The sequence below is a fragment of the Cervus canadensis genome, chromosome 30 (genome assembly GCF_019320065.1).
Source record: "Cervus canadensis isolate Bull #8, Minnesota chromosome 30, ASM1932006v1, whole genome shotgun sequence".
In the NCBI taxonomy this organism is placed as follows: Eukaryota; Metazoa; Chordata; class Mammalia; order Artiodactyla; family Cervidae; genus Cervus; species Cervus canadensis.
In genome coordinates, this window is record NC_057415.1 from 12,471,102 (window position 1) to 12,497,342 (window position 26,241).

The 26,241-nt window shown below is 35.7% G+C and overlaps 1 protein-coding gene across 3 annotated transcripts in view; it reads right to left on the reverse strand.

The window, feature by feature from the left end:
* Positions 1–26,241, reverse strand: part of AGTPBP1 (ATP/GTP binding carboxypeptidase 1) — a 182,236-nt gene that overhangs the window by 107,517 nt on the left and 48,478 nt on the right. For all 3 annotated transcript variants that reach the window (XM_043453279.1, XM_043453281.1, XM_043453282.1), the window contains 7 exons: positions 17,800–17,863; positions 17,254–17,400; positions 14,684–14,815; positions 12,895–12,988; positions 5,380–5,417; positions 2,450–2,658; positions 741–918 (listed from right to left, as the gene is read on the reverse strand). In XM_043453279.1, the coding sequence (XP_043309214.1) occupies positions 741–918; positions 2,450–2,658; positions 5,380–5,417; positions 12,895–12,988; positions 14,684–14,815; positions 17,254–17,400; positions 17,800–17,863 (862 nt within the window). The remainder of the gene's footprint in view (positions 1–740; positions 919–2,449; positions 2,659–5,379; positions 5,418–12,894; positions 12,989–14,683; positions 14,816–17,253; positions 17,401–17,799; positions 17,864–26,241) is intronic.

Consider the following 26,241-nt stretch of genomic DNA (forward strand, 5'->3'; position numbering starts at 1 on the left):
GATCCAACCAGTCCATAGGAAATCAGTCCTGGGTATTCATTGGAAGGACTGATGTTGAAGCTGAAATTCCAACATTTTGGCCACCTGATGCGAAGAGCTGACTCATTTGAAAAGAGCCTGATGTTGGGAAAGATTGAAGGCAGAAGGAGAAGGGGACGACAGAGGATGAGACGGTTAGACGGCATCACCAACTCAATGGACATGAGTTTGGGTAAACTACAGGAGTTGGTGACGGACAGGGAGGCCTGGCGTGCTGTGGTTCATGGGGTCGTAAAGAGTCAGACACGACTGAGCGACTGAACTGAAGTAATGGTGCAAGTTTTGTTGAACATAAACAGTAACTTGTTTAGTGATTAGGCATTTTAACTTTTAAAAAATGAAGTTCATTAAAAAGCTACAAATGTAGGCTCAAATATAATTACCTAAACATTTATAAGAATGTTTATACAGTCTTATATTTTGAAAATTTATATAAGCTATCAAATACTGTTTCTACGTGGTGCTGACAGTTTTTCACAATTCACATTAACACATGTGTAGCATATCCCACATTCCTTCCCTTAACCACTCAACCTTAATTTCTTCTATTTGAAGAAATATTTATTAACTAAAAAGTAATTTGAAAGCATATCATGTTCATTAAAGCCTTCTTTTGCTAGGGAGATGAACAAAAGCAGAAATAGATAAAGTCACACAATTCCAATAACCACGGGAAGCCAGCAAGAAGCATGTGGTCCTACCTTCAGGAGGTAAACTGTAGAGCTGGGCCACAGGTCCGGTCACAGGAATAACAGGCAACTGGAAATGGAAAGAACTTTTAATCGTTGGGAGCGGCAGGCGATTTTTAGGAAAGCATTTCCTCATTATCAGACTGGAGGTGTTGACAAGAGGATCAAGGGTCCTTACTGCCAAACATTCCTGTTTTATAAGAAAAGAAAAGAAAAAAAAGATAATGTGCCTTTGGTGAATAAGTGAAACAATTTTATACTACTTCAGAAAATAATGTGTTAATACTTTTCAAAAGGCAAACATCACAAAACCCAATATTTTTAACCTAATTATAAAGTAGCTTTGACTAATTTGGAATATCTCTTTGTAAGAACCTCATATGGCAAATTTGGCAGCAATTTTCCTCACACATCTTAACTTAACAGAAATCAGTACCATGTTTGGTTCCAGAAGTCACCAAAGCACTAATACCTATGAGTGATTTAGGGAGCATTTTAGCAAGCCTAGGGCATAAAATAAAAATTTAATGGATAAAGAAAAAAAGAAGAAAAATTCACAAATTAAGAAAGGTGTAAGAAATAAAAAGGAATGTGAATTTAGCTGAGCCTTTCTCAGAATTCTATCAGTTATCATGCAATAGCACCTCTAATAAATTAGCTGATCAACTTTGAAAAGAATAGCCTGAATATCACAATTTTAAGTTTTAAGAATTTAATCTACTATCCTGGTATCTAATCTTAAGAAGGGCTCTTGAATAGGACATTTGAAACTATTTCATATAACACTGTTATTATTGACAATTGACACTTAGATGGCTTTAAATGGCACTTTGATAACCTGTGCAATTTTCAACAGAAATGTGAAGACATCTGACCTGTCAAAACAGCTGAAAAACTAAGACTCAGAAATGTGAAGTGGCATAAACCATCACCCAATCTCTCCTCATATACTGTCTATTTTAGGAATAGTAAAAAATAAGTGCATATGACTGATCTACAATAGAAAAAGCTGAGTTAACATAAAATGTGTATTCACATATCTTAACTACTCCCACAAAAAGATTAGTTGTCATGTGTAAGACCAAGAGGGCACAATCAAGATGACTGGCTTGAATTTTCAAGAAGACAGATTTCATTCTAATAACTAGTCTTATAAAAATAAAAGAGTTACTTTGCAACAGCCCCACTCCCCGTCATCGAGCGCCCTCTACAGAACCTAGAATACTGTTGAGAAGGTTTATGCATATGATGGCTGGCAGAACCAGAATCCCTAACTCCAAATTTCACTTTTGTACCTTCATTATTTAAAAATACTCTCTCCAGAAAAAAAGACACAGAGAACACTCACAACTAACATACCTCCCTTACCAGTCATAAAGGATTAATGAATATTTATGAAAGGAACATACAAAACTGAGTATAGATAACAGCACACCTTAGAAAACATGCCTATATGGAATCCATTCCTGCCCAGGGAAGAGATTTATACATCTTCCTTCTACCTATGGGGGAAAAAAATCTCATCTTGCAGAGATATACACTAAGTACTTTCTCAAACTTAGTCTAAGGTCACATGTGAGAAATGATTGTGCCTTTTGGTCTTCAAATTTTTAAAATATATTTATCATACTATGTAGTTTTAGAAATACTAAGTTTTCTTAAGAACCAAATCCTATCATTAATAGATTATGATAATAACAGGAAGAAAATTAAAAACTTACTTGCGAAGTGTTATAAAGAATTTTCATCCCATTGGCATCAATAAATGCTTTTCTTCCCAACTTGATATTCGTAACACTTTTTAAACTCTGTAAAATTCCTTTTCGAATGAGCATGTTTCTATGCCGATTATCATGGCGGTGCCAATCTACATAAATTGTTAAAAGGACTTGGACATATCCTCTGTCTACAGCTCTCCTGGCATTAGTTTCTTTAACAAAAGAAAATTGAAAAAGAAAATTTTTAAAATAATAAGAGACACTGATAAAGTCAAATTGAAAACATAACCATAATATTGTAATGAGTTCTTATAATTCCTTTTTTCCAAGAAAAACTATGGCAACCACATATTTAAATATTTTTTAGGTAACAAAATAAACATGACAAGTTCCAGATAGCAAAGTACAATTTTCCAGAAATCTGCCTATCTATTGTTTTGAGGTAAATAAATATCAAAATATCTTTAATACAATTAAGGTTGTATCTTTCCAAATGTTAATACTAATGAAACTTTCATATATTTTAAAACCTATTAATATACTAACTTTGATTACACCAAAAGGAATATAATAAGCCTTTAACTTACTAGTTGTGACTATGATTTTCTTAAAAGCCACTATCATTATTGCAACTTCCATTACAATCTTTGTGTGAAATTAACTTTGTAAGTAGGCACACTCTATTCTGTGTCTAGAAGAACTGGTTTTGCTAAGGTGTGGCTATCAGGCAAAGCAAACTAGCTCTTCCAAACACACAACAGAGGTATTAAAGACCTTTCACAAAAGAAAGTACCCCTCCTACCCCCGAGAGTTTCTCCCAGCTCTCTAATATCAGAACATAATGTCTAAGAGGGCATTAAGAAGTTTGCTGAGCTCAGGGTCTTTACCTATGTTTTACGTGTGTATTAGCACATTTAAAACTGGTATTGCAGGCAACTACAAGCAGCACAGCCTTACTGCTGCATTATCTGAATGTTCATGCCATGAGCCTGGCATTTTATAGTTAAACACAGACTAGGAAGAGACTGGTATTCCTAACTAAACAACCTCAGGTGAGTTGGCATTTCACATTCTCTTGCCCTCTTATCACTGGCACACCCAAGTGGTGCTGGGTGGCGATCTATAAAAAGTTCAATAGTTCTAACTAACAATAGTTTCATGTATTTTAAACAAATATATATATCTTGTTTACACCAGTTGGAATATATAAGCCTTTAGCTTACTAGCTTTTTAGTATCACCAACAATACTTAAAAGATATTACTATCATAATGTCTTAAAAGAATGATTCTCTTAAAAGACATTACAATCACTGAAACTCCTATCACAAACTGTGTTTCCAGTGGAATTCCCAAAGGCCTAAATGGTATTTACGAGAAATATTTAAATTCTTCACTGAAGGTCAAATAAGAAACTTGCCCATAACACAAATACAGTGAGTGACCCTTAAGAGAAGTACAAAGCTATCTGCAATCAAGAGTCATTCTACTTGTCAGTTACTTTTTGACCAGATATGTTTGCCTACCATCCTCCTCTGAAGGAGAAGAAGGGAGGGAGTAAAAGAAAGATTATTATTTAAAACTGAAGATATCAGCATTTCAGTCATTGTAGCTTACTGATTTCTATAAACCCTTGAAATTTATGTTTTAGTTTTTCCTGACTTAGAATTAGTGACTTTGTCATTAGTGATTCTGCAAATTAGTAAGGTTTAATAAAAATTTAGTGTAATGGCTACTTTAATCTACTCTAAATCAAAAATATACACCTATATTAATTTAAAAATTAATGTTTAAACGCCTTGAACAACAAAGGCAGGGTGGCCACACGAAAGCAAGGCTACCGATATCTCTGAAATTAATCTAAGTATTCTAATCTTGGTCTATGGTTTATCATATCATATATGAAAACAAAGCTGTACAGCTAATCTACATGAAAACAAAGCTATATAGCTAATCTAATTGAATACTACACATCTAAAGGACAAAACTGTCAACTGAATATAGCAGCTATAATACTAATACCTAAGGTTATTTTTTTAATAAATCATTATCAATTATCAGATTTTCAATCAATTAATCATTTCTTACAATTCTTCTCATAATTCAAACTTAAGGGCAAGGTGGTCTCACCCTTGATAGACAGTTTTGGGGAAAAATAACATCAAAAGCCATCAACCTAGATCTTTAGGATTAAATGTTATCATGGTTAAGTAAAATGTTAATTTAATCAACCAGTAAGAATGGGAGTGCTAACAAAATTAATATTTAAAATATATTTTAAAAATTAATATTTAAAATATAGATACTGAGTATCATGGAGAGACAGATCCACATAATGTAGATGGTTACTCTCCAAAAGCAACGCATGACACATTTCCTCCAATGCTTCAATTTCAAAGATTAAAAAAAAAATGCTTTAGTTTCTAAATGCATTCAATAAACTCTAAATGTACATTAAGCCATTTTTAATGTTACAAATCTGAATTTATGGTAGAAATAAAATTTCTAATAAGGAGGTTCTAATTGAAAATCATACATTATATAGAGATAGTAGTTGTCAAAGATACTCTTCATGGTAAATGTCCTCAAGGCCATGTTAGGGTCACTTTTTCAAAATGATACTATATTGTATTTACATGTTACTTTCCCCTACTAACAAGGTTTTATGTTTATATAAGTAACTTAGAGAAAGGAAGTCAATATACTTGAAGAAATTATAGAAATATATTGATAAACAAGTTAGAGCTCAGTAGACATAAATGACATTAGTTACACATCAATCAACTGCACTAAAAGATAAAATCAACTTTGATGTTAAATTATTATGAACAAGCTTTATAACCGTAAACTAAATCTACATTTCCAGTTTCTTTAAAATAGCAGTTAGAATACTCAGAAAAACAGTATCTAGTATTTCTAGTATTTAAAAACTTACTTGATTTTAGCAATGCAGCAAGAGTGTCTAAAGCAACCCTGTCAACATGAGAAAACACAAACAACAACAAAACTAGTAAAATTAATCTACAATAGTAAAGTCATACAATCTTTTCAGATAAGTAATCAGTATCTACTCCAAATGTCATTCCTGGGATACTCAATTACATATGGTGCCTCTCTGTATGCCTCACTTCTTTCAGGTTAAAATTGGTTATGAGGAAATATCAACAAAGAAGCACCAGAAAATGTTTAAGAAAAGAAAAAGAAGAAAATTAACAATGCTTAAGTCTTCATATAAGAGGTTAGATGAATGGAATCATTGTACCTGTATCTGACTAGGCCAGAGTTCACAAAGGACTACTATTCTGACTGGGTCAGAGTTCACAATGGAATACTATTAACAATCAGACTCAGAGTCACAAAAAAAACAAAAACAAGTTTTAACACAGAGTTTATAACTACAAAATTCTATAGGTATTCATAGCTATCTGACTTCAAAGTATGTTAGTTCTATCAAGCAATAATCCTAAAATTTAATGTGGTAACAAATGTAAAATATTTTGGAACAAGGAGATTAGGGAGAGGATGTACGAGCCCTTAACATTTTTCAGCCATATAGCACCAAAGAGAACAATGACTTAATTCATATCTCAAAAATTCTTACTGCCTAGTAGAGCACTTAGATTGTCTTTGAACATAAATATGCAGTTACACACAGTGAAATCAATACCATTTAGTACCTTTAAAAATACATATAACATCACTGTGGAAAACCTTTAATTCAAATACTTTTTTAGAAATGAGTTACTGAAGAAATAGTACTTACTTTCAGGAACTTTAAAAATATAAGACTACATACCTCTTAGTAAGATTTCAATAAGGATAATTAATTTGCATATAAATATGTATACTTTCAAATTTAAGCATTTCACTCATCATTAAGGATTTGTTGAATGCCTACTAGATACCCACAGTAGCAGGTTCTTCATGGTTATAAAATTAGAAAATAAAATTAACTCTTACATAGAATATTTTACTATCTTGATAATGTAATAAAATATACACATCTATGGAAAAATAAGAAATTAAAACCAAAAATATCTACTCAAGAAAACAAAACCGAAAACAAGGGAATAAAATTAATAAAGCTGCACACCATAGCATGATCAGATGATAACTTTTAAAATGACTCAGAAGATTTAGGATGGATAGTGGTTCACAGTAAAACCTGAAACAATAATCTAGGACTAGGCACCAAAGTGCACATTTATGATAAATGCTCATTATTGTTACCCTCTAGAGCAAGCCCTTAACAATTACACTTTGGTTTACTTACACAAATAAAGCAATCATATAAAACTTTATTTATGATAACATTTGGAAAATAAAAGCAAAAGTTTGTGCCCTAAAAAATTTAAATTCATGCGACTAAATTTCTCAAAACAATGTGCAGTTTTGGTAATGGCATGTTAAAAGTAAATGAAAAGTATAAAATTAAAACAATTTTCAGAGCACTGATCCATCAGTAAGAAACTGCATAACCTTGCAATCAATTACACAGTAATTAGCACTTAAGACTGTAAACTATCAGAATAAGGATGACTTTCAAATTGGTCAGAAATAAATATAGAACTAAATGGGCCTTCTAAGTAAAACGGCAATTTAGGGGAAAAAATGGAAAAGAAGACTTCATTCAGCAAGACCTGACAAATGCCAAAAATTGTTCTACATGCCCTGTACACGTTTTATATTTGTACGTGCTTTTTAGTTTAACTTTTTTTTAAATCCTAGTCTCTAGAATTGGCACATTTTATGAATAAAGACACTAAAGATTTCAGAATATAATATGCCTAGGGTCACATAAAAACTAAGTGAGATGAAAAATGACTAAAATGGTTGTTGAGAAAGAAAATTAAGAAATCAGAAATGTCAGTCTCCTCCACAAAGATATGTTGAAGTCCTAACCCCTAGCACCTCAGAATGTGGCCTCATCTGGAAACAAGATCTTTGCAGATATAATTAAGATGAAGTCATGCTGGAATAGACTGCTCTTAATCCATTAAAGCTGATGCTCTAGTAAAAAGAGGGAAGACTATTCGAAGACAGACACACAAGGAGAGCACACCATATGAAGACAGAGTTAGAGACTGAAATGTTGAAGCTACAAGCCAGAGAAACCCTAAGGACTCAAGCTATCGAAAGCCAGGGATGAAGAGAGGTTCTCCCCTACAGGCCACAAAGGGAACACTGGCCCTGTTGACAAGTTGATTCTGAACTTCAGCCTCCAGAGACAATAAATCTCTAATATTAGAAAAAACACTAAAGAAAAATCTCATACTATTTGGGTAGGACAGATTTTCCTAAACAAGACAAAATCCAGAAGCCAACACTCTTCCTCTAGAGCCACCCTCTCCTCCCCACATCCCACCCTCTAGGTCATCCCAGAGCATCAGATGGGCTTCTACATTATGTAATAACTTCTCACTTGCTATCTATTTTACAGATAATGGTGTATATATGTCAGTGCAATGCCGCTTGCTCAATTCATCCCATCCTCTCCTTCCCCTGCTGTGTCCACAAATTCTCCACATCTCTGTCTCCATTCCTTCCCGACAAATATGTCCATCAGTACCATTTTTCTAGATTCCATATCCATGAATTAATATACAATATTCATTTTTCTCTGACTTATTTCACTTTTTACTTAACAGGCTCTAGGTTCATCCACTCACTACCACTGACTCAAATGTGTTCCTTTTTATGGCTGAGTAATATTGCACTGTATGTATGTACAACATCTTCTTTATGCATTCACCTCTTAATATATATCTAGGTTGCTTCCATGTCCCGGCTACTGTAAATAGTGCTGCAATGAACATTGGGGTACATGGGTCTCTTAGAATCTGGTTTTCTCAGGGTACATGCCCACTAGTAGGGTTTCTGGGTCATATGGTGTTAATAGATTTATTCCTAGTTTTTTAAAGGATCTCCATACTGTTCTCCATTATGGCTGTTATCAGTTTACATTCCCACCAACAGTGCAGGAGTGTTCCCTTTTCCCCACACCCTCTCCAGCAATTACTATTTGTAGATTCTTTGATGATGGTCATTCTGACTGGTGTGAGGTGACACTTCATTATAGTTTTGATTTGCATTTCTCTAAATTAAAATTTAAAAAATCTTAAGAGCACTTTCAGAAACATGTTTCTCCCTACTAGCAGTTATTTACAACATATGTTTACCAAACAAAAGTGCTCTGACATTTTCTAAGCCTTACACTATATGTTTTTTTCTTGATGCTCATTCTTCACACTGGCAAAACTGGGATATGCACCCAATTCCTTCTTCCCATCCTGCCTGTTCCATAGCTCCACTAGATTAAAAGAAATTATGAAGTTTGGTGTAAAGTCATCTTGATAGTCTCACCAAGATGTTATTTTAAAGATATTTTTTAAAACTTCAGCACAAAGGAATTTCTGAAATTCTATGTCACTTATAAGTCTGTATGAATTTATAATATAGTCACCAAAAAGTTACAGAAAAATATTTATTGAAATGCACAATTTTATTATGTTAATTAGAATTTCTCAGCACCAATATTTTATACTTGCTCACATATTTTTCCAATCTTCTTAAGTCCTACACAGCATAACACAGCTAACAGTGACTTTAAAAGCAATCTATGGCTTATTCATTTAAGAGCAGTGAAGGAGGAAAAGCTTAAGCCCCAGGTACTCATAAAGTTTACTCATTATTTAAGTTGGGAGGTCAATCCTTGCAATAACCTCCAAACCTATGTGTGCTAAGTTGCTCAGTCATGTGTGACTCTTTGCAACCCTATGGACTGTAGCCTGACAGGCTCCCCTGTCCATGGGGATTCTCCAGGCAAGAATACTGGAGTGGGTTGCCATGTCCTCTTCCAGGGGATCTTCCCAACGCAGAGATCAAACCAGTGTCTCTTATGTCTCCTGCACTGGCAGGCAGGCTCCTTACCACTAGCACCACCTGGGAGGCCCCTCCAAACCTACAGGGAAACTCAAAATGACAGAGTTACAATAAATTCAGAGTTGCTTCCTTGTAGATTAACAATGTTTAAATCCAAAACCTAAAACTGGAAAGGAAAGGAAAGGAAATCTAAAGGGGAAGCATCACTCTTCAAACATAAATAATAATCCTCAATCTTCTTCAACTAAATGCAGGGTATTATTAAAGGACAGGAAGAACTGTGACACAAATCTCTAGATGTTGAGATTGTTTAATTATGGGGGGAGACCCTATGATTATTCAAAATAATAAAGGAATCATGATACAGATGTCTGGTCAATGAATGTTTTATCCTTTTTAAAGTAAAGTTTAAAAAAGGTGTTCTTTTTAAAACACAGAGAAAAGAATGAAGGGATAATTTAGATAATGACGTTCCTTTCTCAGAAGTTTAGACCCACTGATTTCTACATGGTTTTAGAAATACATCATGTTGTATATTATAAAGATACCTGTAAAATGTTATTATCTCCTAGGAACATTTTATATTAGATTTGGTAATGGGTTATAATAGGTTAATTTAGATCTTAAATAGGAGATCCTAGTCATTAGATAAAAATTAATTATGAAGTACTTTAAACATCAAAAAGAAGAAAGGCATAAACTACACTGCTTACCTAAACTAATTACACTGCATTAACACAGGCACTATGCTAATTACAGGAATTATCTAAACCCTCAAAACAATCTTATGATATAGGCACAAATACTGCTGCTGCTGCTGCTAAGTCGCTTCAGTCGTGTCCAATTCTGTGCGACCCCATAGATGGCAGCCCACCAGGCTCCTCTGTCCCTGGGATTCTCCAGGCAAGAACACCGGAGTGGGTTGCCATTTCCTTCTCCAAAGGCACAAATACTACTATTTTACAAATAGGAAACTGGGACATAAAAAGTTAGGTAACTGGGGCGTCCCTGGTGGCTCAGTGGTAAAGAATCTGCCTGCCACTGCAGGAAAGATGGGTTCGATCCCTGGTCTGGGAAGACCTCACATGCTGCAGAACTAACCCCATGTGCCACAACAATTAAGCCTGTGCTCTAGAGCCCTGGAGATGCAACTACTATGCCCACCTGTCACTACTACCGAAACCCACGTGCACCAGAGCCCACATTCTGCAACAGGAGAAGCCACGCAATGAGAAGCCCGCACACCACAACCAGAGAGTAGTTTGTGCAGCAACGAAGATACAGCACAGCTATAAATAAACACTTTTTTTAAAAGTTAGGTGACTTCATATCATGAAGCCAGTGAGTGACAGAGCTAACATGTAAATCCAGTTTCTGCCTGCTTCCAGAGTCCATTCACTGCACCTATTCTGGAAGTTGGTCTTACTAATTGTGATACAATCATTTTCTTTTATCTTGTCACATTTCATCAGATGCTCTAAGACTGTATAATCTTTATATAAGTAAATATGTTGTCATCCCACCAAATACTTAATAACTAATTATATGTGCAAGTAAGCTCCAATTTTCAAGAAGGGAACAAGCTAAATATTCGACCTTTATTAAGAAAGGGTGAAAAGACTGGGTATGTTCTGAACCTGATTCATTTGCAAAATTTAGCCTATGAATAGTTATTGTGGACAAGTTTTTCCTTATAAAAGATTCACAACTAATAGAAGTAAAAAGAATGAGACAATTAGAAAAGTCATTATTTCACACATTTTTAAGAAATAATGGATCTAAGCAATGTCATGAAATATTGCTAAGTGATTAGGTGAAAGGAGATGGACCACTTCAACTCAACAATTTTAAGTAATGCAAAACAGAGAACAAGCACTACCTATAAATATTTTGATAATTAAAACAAAATCTAATCAAGCCTCAAGCTCCATCACTCTACAAAAAATTTGAAGAGTATACCTACAAGTTAAAAGATCCCAGGATACAGTCATCTTAATCTATGTTGTGACATTCTATAAGATGTCACCCAGGTCCTTCAGCAAATAAATCAGAAACAAAAAACAGAGGGACAGGGGATAGTTACTGACTGCAAAAGATTACAAGACTTAGCAATCAAACAGAATGTAGAGCCCTTATTTAGATCCTGATTTGAGCAAGACAACTGTAAAAAAAAAAAAGAAAGAAAGAAAAAAAAGACATTTCTTATACATTCAGAAGATATTAGATGATCTTAAAGAATTATTACTATTGTTGAACAAAGAAATGATACTTTGGTAACACTAATAGGAAAAACTGTCTGATAGAGATAATACTAAAGAATTAACAGAATAAATGTCATGGCTGATACTTGCTTTAACATACTGGTAGGAGGGAGACAAAGAAGGGAAAGATGAAATTTAAATTGCAGAATGTTGACAATTGTTGAAATTGACTGATGGGTATATCAGGGTTCATTATTCTATTTGTGTGTAGATTTGGAAATTTCCTAAATATAATGAGGTAAATATAATAATGTGTGTACTTTGTTTTAAACAAACCAATTGTAAAAGGGCATTTTGAGATAACTAGAGAAGACACACAGAATTTTAGATTGTGTTAAGCAATCAATATGTTTGTTGAGTATGATTATAGTATTATGGTTATTTTTAGGTCCCTATTTAGCAGAGTTACATAATGAAGTATTTAAGGGAAAAATGAGAAAATACCTGGTACTTGCTTACAGAAATTCATATATATATATAAATAACATCTTGGATTTGCTTAAACATACTTTAGGAAACACAAATAAAAGTGTGGGGGGGGACAAATGAAACAAAAATGGCAGAATGTTAATTAATAATTGTTGAATATAATAATTAATATAAATAATTCAAGATAATTAGTTTAATATAATGTAAATGCTATACTTGTTTGAAAAATTCCAAAATAATTTTTTTAAAAGAATGACCATTAAAATGGCTTAAGAAAGCACTAAATATAATGAAATAACTGGAAAATGCTTTCAAGGTCTGAGGTTGAAAGACACATAAATGAGTGTAACTATCTATATATACATTTGTGGGTGTGTGTATATATATCTATACATATACACACAAACATTAATATATATTTTGAGACATACATATATATGCACGTTATCTCAAATAAGAAAAAGAATGACATTATTTGACAAAAAAGAAATATATAAATTTAAAATATATCCAGATAACTGTGAGAATGAAGGAAACAGTCATCAAAAGATTATAAAATTGGGTAGGGAATATAGTAGGCACTCAATAAATGTTTCTGAATGAGTGATACTCTGTAAAGGTCTTTTTTCCTATTATAGTATCTAGGAATATTCAAAGTCTAAATTTCTGTAAAACTGTAAATTTAGTTTTCTAATTCTGATATATTTTTGAAGATTAAACTTTATACTAAAGAAAATCTTTATCATAATTAAATCACTAAGAACTAAGAAAGAACCCTAGATACAACTGAACTCAACCATCTCACTGTACAGATTAGGATGATAAGGCCCAAAATAACCAAGGGTATACTTCTATTTACACTTAAAACATTTACTCACTTCATAAGACTGGAATTCTTCTTACTAAATGGTCCAATGATTTTAAACATCAGTTCCACAACTCCATTTTTCCCTAAAGATACAGAATTCACAGCTGGGAAGGGGAAAAAAAGATGTAAAGTGATTTAAAAACTTCAGTGGATAGAAATGTTTATACATGTGGCACACGGCTGAAAAACATACAAACTGTTTAAGTAAATGTGAACTCTATGTCTCTCATAAAGTCCACCTTAGTTGATACTTCAAAGGCATGCCAATGGGAAGATGAAGTGGGAAAAGAAGTAAATAAGTTATGAAAGTTCCTAGAAGTTGTTCTTTCAACTATAGGGAATTGCCCAAAAGCAACAACAAATCAGATCTGCAGGTCAGATTTTAGACGCAGGTCAGATCTAACAGCACTGTAGGGAAGATGGCTGTGGTCTAGGTGAGAAGTCATGAGGACCTGAATTAAAGCGACTGCAGTAGGCAAAAAGAGGTCACAGCTTTAGACAGAACATGCAAACAATTACCTAACCAGAAAACCGGGCCTAACATTTTCAATCTTGAAGAAATATTATTTAAAAATTATAGATATACCATTTACTAGCCTCCTGGTGCTTAATGAAATAAAATGCCCTAAAAATGTAATCCCTGAAGTTTTTGATGATTTTAATTTCCTCTGTATCTGCTTATCACTCCATTATCGCTTCTAATTTTAGTCTGTTTTTGTCTTCTTCCTTAATTGGGGAATTCAGTGGCTCATCTATTTTTAATCCAATTGTTTTATTTTTTAATGATTTTTTTTTTAATTTTATAATGTATTTTTTCTATTTCACTTCTCTATTTTCCTTATGTTTATTGCTCTGTTCCTAATTTCTTTGTAAACAGCCAATTCATTAATCTTCTTATGCTCTTTTTATTTACCTAAGTGTTAACTATTTAAGTATTCAAAACTATTTTTCTCTGAGCACACCTTTAGCTATACTTTCAAAGTATAGAGACTGACAATAGATAAATACACACACATACACACAAACCTACCACTGAGATTATCATTACTTTGCAATGATGTTCTTACAATAAAATGTACTCTACAATCTCAATCTCAAGCATCTTGTTAACCACTGCAATCTCATATCCATAGTCAGGGAATAGAAAGAAAATCCATACCTCAGGGGTTGGGACCTAATATTATATTAGTGAGAGACAGAGAGAGAGAGAGAGAGAGAGTGTGTGTGTGTGTGTGTGTATGTTGTGAGACACTTCATCTGGGAGGGTGGGTGTGGGCATGGGTGTGAGTGTGTTTATGTTGGGAGACACTTCATCTGAGGCTCTCTCTCTGATCACTGCTCTCTACAGCTTCCTCAGAGGCTCCTGTCCTATTTATTTCTGGTTTTGCTACTTCCCTATTGATTGCTAAAGATAATTAGCTCCAGGTGTCTATGCCACCATATTCCTTCCTTCTCAATTTTCCTCTTATCTGTAAAAATCCAATTAGGTGCAGCAGTTTTTCCAGTTGTCAATACTCTGATATTCTTCAACATCTTTTCCACAGGCTGCCTACTCATCAACCTCACTACATACCTTTACAAATAGGGGGAATTAATGAGAATTCTTAAGACTTTGTCAACTCACCTTCTTCCATACATCACCTTTGAGGGAGTGGTTAGAATTACAAACAGCCATATTAAATATTCTCATTCCTTGTCCACAACTTTTAGAGATTTATGGAGTTAAAGTACTTTAAAATTTTCATTTTCTGTTAATGTCACAACATTGAGCTAACTAAAAGCTTCTCTGAAATACTTACAGTTGGCAGAATATACTCGTAAAAGCTGAAGACAAGGCAAAACCAAGCGATGATTCTGCAAATTCTGTTTGACCAAACTCAGGGTTATATTTAGAGCTCCATTAATTCTAGCTTTCACTCCAAATTTTTTGTCTGTTTAAAAATAAATGAACAAACATAATTTATTCCTATGTAATTTTTGAATAAAATGAAAATGTCATAAAAAATGGAATTTCTAAAATTAATACTATGAATGCATATTATCAACTATTAATATAAAGTTGACCTGAAATAACTAAAGCTGTAATCATTTTATTATATATTTTAATACTTCTTACATTTTTAAAACATGGCTTGAAAGAAGGAGTAAGGGGCAGGTAGGATGACAGGGCAGGGCAACAGAGGCTGGACTTGGACTATTATTGAAAGGAATAACTTAACTGATCCACCCTACACAGGAAAGTCTCTCCAGCTTAACACAGTCCAAGGAATGCCATCACAAGGTTAAGGAGAATTGCAAAGAATCTAAATGTACATTACCAACATTATTTACTTAATATTAACCATACTGTTTTCTGACTTAGAATATGTGTGCATGCATACTAAGTCACTTTAGTAGTGACTCTTTGCAACCCTATGGACTGTAACCCACCAGACTCCCTGCCAAGGGGATTCTCCAGGCATTAGAATACTGGAGTGGGTTGCCACGCCCTCCTCCAGGGGATCTTCCCGATCCAGGGATTGAATTTGAGTCTCCTATGGCTCCTGCATTACAGGAAAATTTGTTATTGCTGAGCCACTGGGGAAGCCATAAAACAATATAATGAAAAAATGAACAGCTTATTAGAAAATAATCTAAAAAATATTATCAAATAAATTTCTAGAGGGAGCTAATTCTTAACAAAGAAAAGGAACAGAAGAAAGTTCTTGATTTTTATTATTAGGAAGAGATTAAAATAATAAAAAAAAATCTGGGCAACAAGAATTTAAGAATGTTAAGATTTTTAACAAAGAAAGTAAGCAAGACTAGCAAGCAAAGTTATTTCATCAACAACAGAAAATGTAAGTCAAGAAACCTAACATTCCTAAGGGAAAATTATTCTCAGCTCATAAGGGAAAAATAAAAAAGTTAGAAAATCACCCAAGAAATTCAAATATAATTGAATAATATAAAAATGTAAAACTAGGACAAATAATAAAGGAAACAGCAAAAATTTAGAAGTATAGAGGAAAATATTAAAAGAACTACAACTTACAAGGGACATTAAAGAAATAAAAATATAAATTAAACAATATCTTAATTTAAGCACAAGAAAGATAATGAAAGCTTCATGCTTTAATGAAAAGCACAGGAAAGATAACCTGGTTTTAAATAGAGGAGGAAGCATGATATAACAATATTCACCAATACAAAAAGGTTTTCTCATTTTATTTTTTGTTTTCAAAAAAAATTTCAGAAAGTAGCCCTTAAATCTCAAATATAAGAGTTTAAAAAAATAAGAAAGAGCTAACATGTTTCTTATATAAACTGAATATATGTTTAAGTCTTAAGGTCCCTAAGATACCTAAAAAATTAAAGTCATCTCAGAGATACCTTAAGACAATTATTATTAACAGTATTATTTAAATATCATACAATACAAAAATAAATAAATAAATAAATATCATACAATACAAAAAGATATGCATGAAATACACATAAGTATACAAACTGTACACACATTTTCAGACACTTTTTAGAAAAAGCACTTTAGCCAAATACTTTAAAGTTTAAAGCCACAAGGCAATGGCAGAACCCTTAAAAAATCACTACTGAAGAATTTAGATAGTCATTTCAATCTCTGGGCAGACAGACAACTATACACTGAGCTTAGGTTCTAGTCAAAGAATGCTTTTCTCGTTTAATCTAACCTAAATCAGCTTCCTCCACTGTTTTATAGCCTATGTTTTCTCAATTTGTAGTTTTCAATATTTTGTATGTCTTACACAATATTACAATAAATAAATCACTCTTACAATTTTTTATACCTCTTTTGATCTTAACTAGTTTGTAAGCTTTTTAAGCATTGAGACATGACTATCACTGTTGGTTGGATGGCATCACTGACTCAATGGACAAGAGTGAGAACAAACTCAGGGAGGTAGTGAAGGACAGGGAAGCCTGGCACGCAGCAGTTCATGGGGTCGCAAAGAGTCAGACATGACTTAACGACTGAACAACAATGAAAAGGAAACATGTTTTATATCTATGCTCCTCAAAGCATTCCCACCCACACTCCCTCCTTCTAGCCTCAACAATATTCATGTTCTGTGTATCCTTTATAACATATATATGCCAGAAATACACACACCAAGACACATTTCTGATTCTGACACATTTTTTTCTTCCTTTTTCCATCACATGCAATAGAAATAGGTGGGAATTTGGATCCTCAATTTGTGCAGGTCACTAGTTGACTATAAAAAGCATTCCTAACTAAGGCTAAGAATAAGTAGTAAAATTTTAGATTTTAAAGTTTACCAGTTTCAAGGCACAGAACCAACGTAACAAAAGTCGTTCCACTTGATAGTCATGCAAGTGAAACCCTTACCTTTCGGTCCAATCTTTGCAAGAATGGAATGAATCTGCACCATTAACTCCTCATTCAGGGGTGATTCTTTGCTGGCATTCATAAGTAACTGTAATAATATTTGTGAACCACCTTTGGAGACCAAGAAACTCGCTCTTCGACCTCCACCTAAAAAGTTTTTTGAAAGAAATCTGTTCAAACCACAAATTCTTCCATAATATATTAGATAGCGCACCTTGTTAGCATTCAAGTAAAAGTGATGACTTCAGAAAACAAACAAACAACATCAAAATAAAACTTTACTTTATTTATATTAATTAAAAAATAGCACAGACAGTAAATAAACATCGATGCAAAACTCATGTTCAAGGCTCTAAACCACATGGGTTTGAGGGACACTGGAAGATATCAAAAACAAAGCAACAACAAAGAGTATGACATTTTGGCTTCCAAATTCCAACACTCAGAATAGCCTCTGTATGAGAATCAGAAAATTCCAAAGTATACATGATACACTTTTGATCATTATTTACAAATAGAAATAGACCAAAAGAAACAAAAACTTACCTGCTGACACCAGCTCAACAAGAATGCTCAAGATATTAAGTGTAGTTTGAAGATCTTTTGTGTTCTGAAATAAACAGTTTATTTGCTTTATTAAAACATTATAAGTCTGTGACTCCCAAACTTCTCTCTGTTGGGAACTACCTACATTTACAGATGACCTTTTTGGTTTCTCTAAGAATAAATGTATTTAGGTTTTCACTATTCTCAAACATCACTTCAGTCTCATCTTACTGCTCTTAAAAATTTTTGCAGATCATCTGAGCTATTAATATCAACAGGAATTAATTTGTCATTTGGACACATCAACTTCTACCAAGTAGATAATACAAATAAATGTATCAAAATATAAAAGGCATGACAATGTATATATGGTGACTAACCAGTCACTGAGTTCCCCTCTCAAAAAGTAACTGCATTATCAATTTTTTGCATATCCAGCAAGATAATGTAAATACAGAAAATCCATATAAATATGTATTTATATATAGATTTCTCCAAATGATATAATTCTACCTGATATATTCCATTAAATGGCAATGCCATTGGTAAGCACCTTTCAATGTGACATTTAAATATTTAAAATCTTTTGCTATTAAAAAATTGTAACCAAAACCAAGTACATACATTTCCAGGGAAGCAAGTACAATTGTGCATGGGAAATTCCTGGAATTTCTGGGTCAATGATATGGACATTTATTTTGATAGGTATTATTAACTTGCTCTTCATGGAGCAATTTACATTCCTACCAGTAAAGTTGAAGAGTAATTATTAATATTTTCCAAAGTCTGGACAAACAATCTAATAAGAGAAAACGTTTAAACACTGTACTCTGGTTACATTTCTCTTAATAAAAGCAATGTTTGGATAAAGAAAAATAGACAACAGAACTGTGGCCTATTCAAGAAACTGCCTGATCTCAGAATAGAAGGATTTTACAGTGTTTATTTAGACAAATTTCAGAATTGCAATGTATCAGTGCCTAGAATGGAACTCTTGTTCTAACTCCTTCCAAAAAGGAATAAATATTGTCTCTGCTTCACCATCTTAGGGCAGAAACTAATGGGTCCAAAAAGTCAAGTCGAGAATAGAAAGAGGACCACACATTAAGCAGAGACCTTTGTCTCAGCACTGAGGGCATCATTAACTGGACCACTGATTCACTGGGGATGAAGTTGGAAGAATGAGAGACAAACATTTATTAAAGAAAAGAATGGACTGTTACAGGAGCAATATTTCTATGTGTTTATCTTCTTCCTGGGTACACAGCCAAACCACATTTTCCAGCTCTTTTGTAATTAGGTTTGGGACATGTGATTGAGTTCAGGCCACTGAAATCTGAATGGAAGTTACACTGTTATCCTAGGCCTTATCCAGATAAGTCTCCCATTTGTAATTCACCACCTCCCATCTCTGCTGACTTCAATAAACTGAGACAGGAGCAAACAGAAAAAGTATGGGTAGCAATATACATATCAGACAAAAAACTTGTAAAACAAATGATAAAGAAGGGAATTACATAATAATAAAAGGAACAATACAGAAAGAGGATATTAAACTCATTAACATATATGCATTCAATATACAGCACCTAAAAATATAAAGCAAATACTAACAGACACAAAAGAAGAAATTGACAATAATACTTAAGAGTGGGGGACTTTAACACCCCACTTTAAAACAATAAGGTATTGAAAGTCAACTCCAATAAGAGAGTCAATTTTTAGGCAGGTTGATAAGAAGTTGGGGGGTTCCTGAGGGGAAAGAGGTCTGGAATTCTCAAGGAGGAGGAAAGGACTTTTTTTTTCTCTACATTCCTTAGTCTTAGTAACATAAAACTTTTTTTTTTCCTTTCTTTAAGCCCAGGACTGATTATTATACAACAAACAACTCAGTTCTTCTGTACTAAGGATTATATAACAACAATGTATCCTGCTTGAGGACAATTTCTCCTTCTTGAAAGTGAAAGTGAAGTCCTCTCCAACTCTGTGACCCCGTGGAGTGTAGCCTACCAGGCTCCTCCGTCCATGGGATTTTCCAGGCAAGAATTGTGGAGTGGGTTGCCATTTCCTTCTCCAGGCAATCTTCCCAACCCAGGGATCGAACCCTGGTCTCCCGCATTATAGGCAGATGCTCTACCATCTGAGCCACCAGGGAAGCTTTCCTTCTTGAAAACCTGACTAATCCTGTTCTTAGAATGCAGGTTATGGGAGTGGATCTGGTAGGATCTTTCTACTGTTAAATTCGAATCCTGTTATCCTAAAATGTGAATTGTGGCAGTGGATCTGGTAAAATTTTTACAACCTTGAGACATTCTTTGATTTACTGTAGTAGCTAAATAAAAAAGCACATAATTCCCTCACTAAAGACAAGTAAGGAGGGCACTCTCTGTCCCTCTTCTGATGTCTATGTCAGAAGTTTTCTCTGTCCCTTTTCATACTTTAATAAAACCCTGCTACACAAAAGCTCTTGAGTGATCAAGTCTGGTCCCTGGTCCCGAAGCTAAACATTCTTCAGAGATCACAAATCCGACACCATTCACCATACGCTATCAGTATCCTTATTGTACATATTTTCATGTGCCTTTTAATTTTTTCAGACTTGCTGTGTGGAGAAGTTTCCATGTGCACTTGAAAAGATTATGTATTCTGCTGTTTTGGGATGTAATGTCCTGTTCAGTTCAGTTCAGTTGCTCAGTCATGTCCAAATCTTTGGACCCCATGGACTGCAGCATGCCAAGACTCCCTGTTCATTACCAAATCCCAGAGTTGACTCAAACTCATGTCCATTGAGTCGGTTATGCCATACAACCATCTCGTCCTCTGTTGTCCCCTTCTCCTCCCGCCTTCAACCTTTCCCATCATCAGAGTCTTTTCAAATGACTCAGCTCTTCACATCAGGAGGCCAAAGTACTGGAAGTTTCAGCTTTAGCATCGATCCTTCCAATGGATATTCAGGACTGATCTCCTTTAGGATGGACTGGTTGGATCTCCTTGAAGTCCAAGGGACTCTCAAGAGTCTCCTCCAACACCACAGTTCAAAAGCATCAATTCTTCAGTGCTCAGCTTTCTTTATAGTCCAATCCTCACATCCATACATGACTACTGGAAAAACCATAGCCTTGAAAGGATGACCCTTTGTTGGCTAAGTAAAGTCTCTGCTTTTTATTGACTATGGCAAAGCCTTTGACTGTGTAGATCACAACAAACTGGAAAATTCTTAAAGAAATGGGAATATCAGACCACCGGACCTGCCTCTTGAGAAACCTGTATGCAGGTCAGGAAGCAACAGTTAGATCTGGACATGAAACAACAGACTGGTTCCAAATCAGGAAAGGAGTATATCAAGGCTGTATATTGTCACCCTGCTTATTTAAGTTACATGCAGAGTACATCATGAGAAATGCTGGGCTGGAGGTAGTACAAACTGGAATCAAGATTGCCGGGAGAAATGTCAATAACCTCAGATATGCAGATGACACCACCCTTATGGCAGAAAGTGAAGAAGAACTAAAGAGCCTCCTGCTGAAAGTGAAAGAGGAGACTGAAAAAGTTAGCTTAAAGCTCAAATTTCAGAAAACTAAGATCATGGCATCTGGTCCCATCACTTCATGGCAAATAGATGGGGAAACAGTGAAAACAGTGGCTAACTTTATTTTTGGGGGGGTCCAAAATCACTGCGAATGCAGCCATGAAATCATAAAAGACGCTTACTCCTTGGAAGGAAAGTTATGACCCACCTAGACAGCATATTGTGATCGACACAATCAAAGGCTTTGGAATAGTCAATAAAGCACAAATAGATATTTTTCCGGAACTCTCTTGCTTTTTCGATGATCCAGCGGATGTTTGCAATTTACTCTGGTTCCTCTGCCTTTTCAAAAACCAGCTTGAACATCTGGATGTTCACAGTTCACGTATTGCTGAAACCTGTTTGGAGAATTTTGAGCATTACTTTATTAACACGTGAGATGAGTGCAATTGTGCAGTACTTTGAGCATTCTTTGGGACTGGAATGAAAACAGACCTTTTCCAGTCCTGTGGCCACTGCTGAGCTTTCCCAATTTGCTGGCATATTGAGTGCAGCACCTCCACAGCATCATCTTTCAGGATTTGAAATAGCTTAACGGGAATTCCATCACATCCACTAACTTTGTACGTGGTGATGCTTTCTAAGGCCCACTTGACTTCACATTCCAGGATATCTGGCTCTAGGTGAGTGATAACACCATTGTGATTACCTGGGTCACGAAGATCTTTTTTCTGTAGTTCTTCTGTGTAGTCTTGCCACCTCTTCTTAATATTTTCTGCTTCTGTTAGGTCCATACCATTTCTGTCCTTCATTGAATCCATCTTTGCTTGGAATGTTCACTTGGTATCTCTAATTTTCTTGAAGAGATCTATAGTCTTTCCCATTCTGCTGTTTTCCTCTATTTCTTTGTGTTGATCACTAAGGAAGGCTTTCTTATCTCTCCTGGCTATTCTTTGGAACTCTGTATTCAAATGGCCATATCTTTCCTTTTCTCCTTTGCTTTTCACTTCTCTTCTTTTCACAGCTATTTGTAAGGCCTCCTCAGACAACCATTTTGCCTTTTTGCATTTCTTTTCCATGGGGATGGTCTTGATCCCTGTCTCCTGTACAGTGTCACCAACCTCTATTCATAGTTCATCAGCCACTCTGTCTATCAGATCTAGTCCCTTGAATCTATTTCTCACTTCCACTGTATAGTCATAAGGGATTTGATTTAGGTCATACCTGAATGGTCTAGTGGTTCTCCCTACTTTCTTCAATTTAAGTCTGAATTTGACAATAAGGAGTTCATGACATGAGCCACAGTGAGCTCCCGGTCTTATTTTTGCTGACTGTACAGAGCTTCTCCATCTTGGCTGCAAAGAATATAATCAATCTGGTTTCAGTACTGACCATCTGGTGATGTCCATGTGTAGAGTCTTCTGTTGTGTTGTTGGAAGAGGGTGTTTGCTATGACCAGTGCGTTCTCTTGGCAAAACTCTATTAGCCTTTGCCCTGCTTCATTCTGTACTCCAAGGCCAAATTTGCCTGTTACTCCAGGTGTTTCTTGACTTCCTACTTTTGCATTCCAGTCCCCTATAATGAAAAGGACATCTTTATTGGGTGTTAGTTCTAAAAGGTCTTGTAGGTCTTCACAGAACCATTCAACTTCAGCTTCCTCAGCATCACTGGTTGGGGCATAGGCTTGGATTACCGTGATATTGAATGTTTGCCTTGGAAACGAACAGAGATCATTCTGTCATTATTGAGATTGCTGCCTCTTGAGAAACCTATATCAGGTCAGGAAGCAACAGTTAGAACTGGACATGGAACAACAGATTGGTTCCAAATAGGAAAAGGAGTACGTCAAGGCTATATATTGCCACCCTGCTTATTTAACTGATGTGCAGAGTACATCATGAGAAACGCTGGGCTGGAAGAAGCACAAGCTGGAATCAAGATTGCCAGGACATATATCAATAACCTCAGATATGCAGATGACACCACCCTTATGGCAGAAAGTGAAGAGGAACTGAAAAGCCTCTTGATGAAAGTTTAAGAGGAGCGTGAAAAAGTTGGCTTAAAGCTCAAATTTCAGAAAACTAAGATAATGGCATCTGGTCCCATCACTTCATGGGAAATAGATGGGGAAACAGTGGAAACAGTGTCAGACTTTATTTTGGGGGGCTCCAAAATCACTGGAGATGGTGATTGCAGCCATGAAACTAAAAGACACTTACTCCTTGGAAGGAAAGTCAAGACCAAACTAGACAGCATATTAAAAACCAGAGACATTACTTTGTCAACAAAGGTCCATCTAGTCAAGGCTAAGGTTTTTCCAGTGGTCATGTATGGATGTGAGAGTTGGACGGTGAAGAAAGCTGAGCGCCGAAGAATTAATGCTTTTGAACTGTGGTGTTGGAGGAGACTCTTGAGAGTCCCTTGGACTGCAAGGAGATCCAACCAGTCCATCCTAAAGGAGATCAGTCCTGGGTGTTCATTGGAAGGACTGATGTTGAAGCTGAAACTCCAATACTTTGGCCAACAGTTGACTCATTGGAAAAGACCCTGATGCTGGGAAAGATTGAGGGCAGAAGGAGAAGGGGACAACAGAGGATGAGATGGCTGGATGGCATCACTGACTCAATGGACATGAGTTTGAGTAAACTCTGGGAGTTGGTGATGGACAGGAAGGCCTGGCGTGCTGCGATTCATGGGGTCGCAAAGAGTAGGACACGACTGAGCGACTGAACTGAACTGAGACAGCATATTAAAAAGCAGAAACAATACTTTGTCAACAAAGGTCCGTCTAGTCAAGGCTATGGTTTTCTAGCAGTCAGGTATGGATGTGAGAGTTGAACTATAAAGAAAGATGAGCATAGAAGAATCGAAGCTTTTGAACTGTGGTGTTGGAGAAGACTCTTGAGAGTCCCTTGGGCTGCAAGGAGATCCAACCAGTCCATCCTAAAGGAGATCAGTCCTGAGTGTTCACTGGAAGGACTGATGTTGAAGCTGAAACGCCAATACTTTGGCCACCTGATGTGAAGAGCTGACTCATTTGAAAAGACCCTGACGTTGGGAAAGATTGAAGGTGGGAGGAGAAGGGGACAACAGAGGATGAGATGGTTGGATGGCATCACTGACTCAAGGGACATGGGTTTGGGTGGACTCCAGGAGTTGGTGATGGATAGGGAGACCTGGCGTGCTGTGGGTCATGGGGTCACAAAGAGTCAGACAGGATCAGTGACTGAACTGAACTGAATAGATGGCCCTTTGTTGGCTAAGTAAAATCTCTGCTTTTTAATATGCTGTCTACATTGGTCATAACTTTCCTTCCAGGGAGTAAGCATCTTTTAGTTTCATGGCTGCAATCACCATCTACAGTGATTTTGGAGCCCCCCAAAATAAAGTCTGTCACTGTTTCCACTGTTTCCCCATCTATTTGCCATGAAGTGATGGGACTGGGTGTCATGATCTTCATTTTCTTTTTTTTTTTTTTTTTTAATGATCTTCGTTTTCTGAATGTTGAGTTTTAGGCCAACTTTTTCACTCTCCTCTTTCACTTTTATCTAGAGGCTCTTCTGCCACAAGGGTGGTGTCATCTGCATATCTGAGGCTATTTATATTTCTCCTGGCAATCTTGATTCCAGTTTGTGCTTCATCCAGCCCAGTGTTTCTCATGATGTACTCTGCACATCAGTTAAATAAGCAGGGTGGCAATATATAGCCTTGACGTACTCCTTTCTCATTTTGGAACCAGTCTGTTGTTTCATGTCCAGTTCTAACTGTTGCTTCCTGACCTGCATATAGATTTCTCAAGAGGTCTCAAGATGGTCTGGTATCCCCATCTCTTTCAGAATTTTCCACAGTTTGTGGTAATCCACACAGTCCAATGCTTTGACATATCCAATAAAGTAGAAGTAGATGTTTTCCTGGACCTTTTGCTTTTTCAATAATCCAACACATGTTGGCAATCTGATCTATGGTTCCTCTGCCTTTTCTACAACCAGCTTGAATATCTGGAAGTTCAAAGTTCATGTAATACTGAGGCCTGGCTTGGAGAATTTTGACCATTACTTTACTAGCGTGTGAGATGAGTGCAATCGTTTGGTAGTTTGAGCATTCTATGGGACTGCCTTTCTTTGGGATTGGAATGAAAACTGACCTTTTCCAGTCCTGTGGCTGTTGCTGAGTTTTCCAAATATGCTGGCATATTCAGTGCAGCACTTTCACAGCATCATCTCTTAGGATTTGAAACAGCCCAACTGGAATTCCATCACCTCCACTAGCTTTGCTTGTAATGATGCTTCCTAAAGCCCACTTGACTTTGCATTCGTAGGTGAGTGATCATACCATCATGATTATCTGGGTCATGAAGATCTTTTTTGTACAGTTCTTCTGTGTATTCTTGCCACCTCTTCTTAATATCTTCTGCTTCTGTTAGGTCCATGCCATTTTTCCCTTTATTGAGCCCATCTTTGCATGAAATGTTTCCTTGGTATCTCTAATTTTCTTGAAGAGATCTCTAGTCTTCCCCATTCTGTTGTTTTCCTCTATTTCTTTGTGCTGACCGCTGAGGAAGGCTTTCTTATGTCCCCCTGCTATTCTTTGGAACTCTGCATTTTAATGGGTATATCTTTCCTTTTCTCCTTTGCTCTTCACTTCTCTTTTTTTCTCAGCTATTTGTACAGCCTCCTCAGACAGCCACTTTGCTTTTTTGCATTTCTTTTTCTTGGGGATGGTCTTGTTCCCTGTCTCCTGTACAATGTCATGAACTGCCGTCCATAGTCCATCAGGCACTCTGTCTATCAGATCTAATCCCTTGAATCTATTTCCCAGTTCCAGTGTATAATTGTAAGGGATCTGATTTAGGTCATACCTGAAGGGTCTAGTCAGTGAGGTGTTAAAGTCTCCTACTGTTGAGCATTATTGTC